The following is a 1,782-nucleotide window of genomic DNA, read 5'->3' on the forward strand; positions in this document are numbered from 1 at the left end:
GTGTGCGGAGCGGGGTAGGCTCCCGCGTCAGCAATTGAGAACAGGCGCCTTCAAGACAGACTGGTGCCAGGAGTGTTCCGAGGACGCGCCATCAAGTTATGCTCCACTCAGGTCAAGCGCTCTCGCTTAGCCAATGTGGCCAATCGAGCTGCCTCAACCATAGGCCTACAGGTGTGGATTGAACTCATGATGCCTTCAACACTTGTGATGTACACTTTATTGCAACAGTGTGGAGCAACTCCTCCACAACCTTGTGTTGCTTCAGTAAGCTACAAGAAATGTAGGTTGTGGGAAGGGAGCTAAGCTACAAGTTTTTGTAAAGTTCGCCGTCAGCTCAAGATAGCCTTGACTACAATAATCAGCATATCTTCTCTTCAAAAAAATTGGGCGGAAGAATTAAAACAATTATCCAAATAGACAAACACTCAAACAAACCTAGAGTAGGAAAGAACAAATTCAACAGAAGAAAATAATTTTATTGGATTCTTGATTTATCGGCAAAAACAATTACTTACTTTCATCTGGATAGTCTATATACTCCACTTGACACTCCAGGTGACCTTCCCTGATACGCATGTCGGTGAGCTGGAAATAAAATTGAGATGGTTTAGCAACATCCCATCTCATAATGCAAAACAAAATAGGCCTTTGTCCAAACTCAAAAGTAAAAATATCCTAGTTGGAGCATATGAGATGGATTACCACAAAATGAGATAAGCAGAATGGCTTGCATGAATGCAAGGGAATTAACACTGATTTGGAAACCAAGATAAACTGAGTAAATACCGATGCAGTTAGGAGAGAGGATAGATGAGGGGCCTTGTAATCTCAAAATTTAAGATTTGGGGAGGACCTAATAAACCCGAACAAAGGCAGTACTTTTTTGATGATGCAAAACTCAGAGATATAGCTACAAGATTAAGTTATTAACCTTTGAAATTTGTTATAGTGACCATCAAAAGTAAATAATATTTCCTTTAATCCATAATAGAGCATATAGACTTTTTGGTAAGTCAAACCTTGTAGGGTTTGATTAGATTTATTGAGAAAAGTATTAACATTACTAATACCAAATAAATACAATATAAAAGTAGGGCTCATGATGTATCTGATGATATATACCTCGTATCATAAATTTAGAAATTTTCTCTACAAACTTGGTCATAGTTTACCAAACTTATAAATTTCCAAAAATCTATATGCACAACATTATGGAACAGAGAGAGTATTACTTACGAAAGTATCATGTATGAAAATACATGTGCATAGTAATTCAAAATGTACTGACAAAGGAGAGATGTATTTACAAACATGAAAAAGCAAGAGTTAAAGAAATTGCACATTGTACCTTGCCACGGAACCATGCGCCCCTATAACCAGCGCCATAGGATCTTGTCTCTATAGCATCTCCAACTTTAAATGGAAGTAATAGGTCCATTCTAAGCCACGCAACTACACCAGTAAAAATTTGTGTCAACTCAGAAGATTAAGAATCACAAACTCAACTAAGTTAAATAAAGTGCATACCTCAATATCAACACTAAGCTACAAAAATAAATAATTATATCATTAGCAATACTCGGGCATGCTCATTCATGATCACAACAACTTCAACAAGCTCACTCCCACGAAGGTGCTTGGGAGGATTATCGCCCACGAGCTAACAATGGAACGCATGGAAAAGCTTATGGCCTCAACATCTCACACTAAGAACATGGCATCAAATACCAGGCATTAAGAAAAGATGATAAACATAAGTGGATTCCCAAGATATCAAGGACA

The 1,782-nt window shown here is 37.8% G+C and overlaps 1 protein-coding gene across 1 annotated transcript in view; it reads right to left on the reverse strand.

Moving 5' to 3' along the window:
• LOC119342784 overlaps positions 1 to 1,782 on the reverse strand; it is a gene marked incomplete at its 3' end in the record, with an annotated part of 19,449 nt that overhangs the window by 8,523 nt on the left and 9,144 nt on the right. The window contains exons 3-4 of the mRNA XM_037614159.1: positions 1,349 to 1,452; positions 516 to 585 (exon numbers count right to left, since the gene is read on the reverse strand). Of these exons, the coding sequence (XP_037470056.1) occupies positions 516 to 585; positions 1,349 to 1,438 (160 nt within the window). The remainder of the gene's footprint in view (positions 1 to 515; positions 586 to 1,348; positions 1,453 to 1,782) is intronic.

This window comes from Triticum dicoccoides, unplaced genomic scaffold (assembly GCF_002162155.2).
Source record: "Triticum dicoccoides isolate Atlit2015 ecotype Zavitan unplaced genomic scaffold, WEW_v2.0 scaffold104829, whole genome shotgun sequence".
Classification (NCBI taxonomy): domain Eukaryota; kingdom Viridiplantae; phylum Streptophyta; class Magnoliopsida; order Poales; family Poaceae; genus Triticum; species Triticum dicoccoides.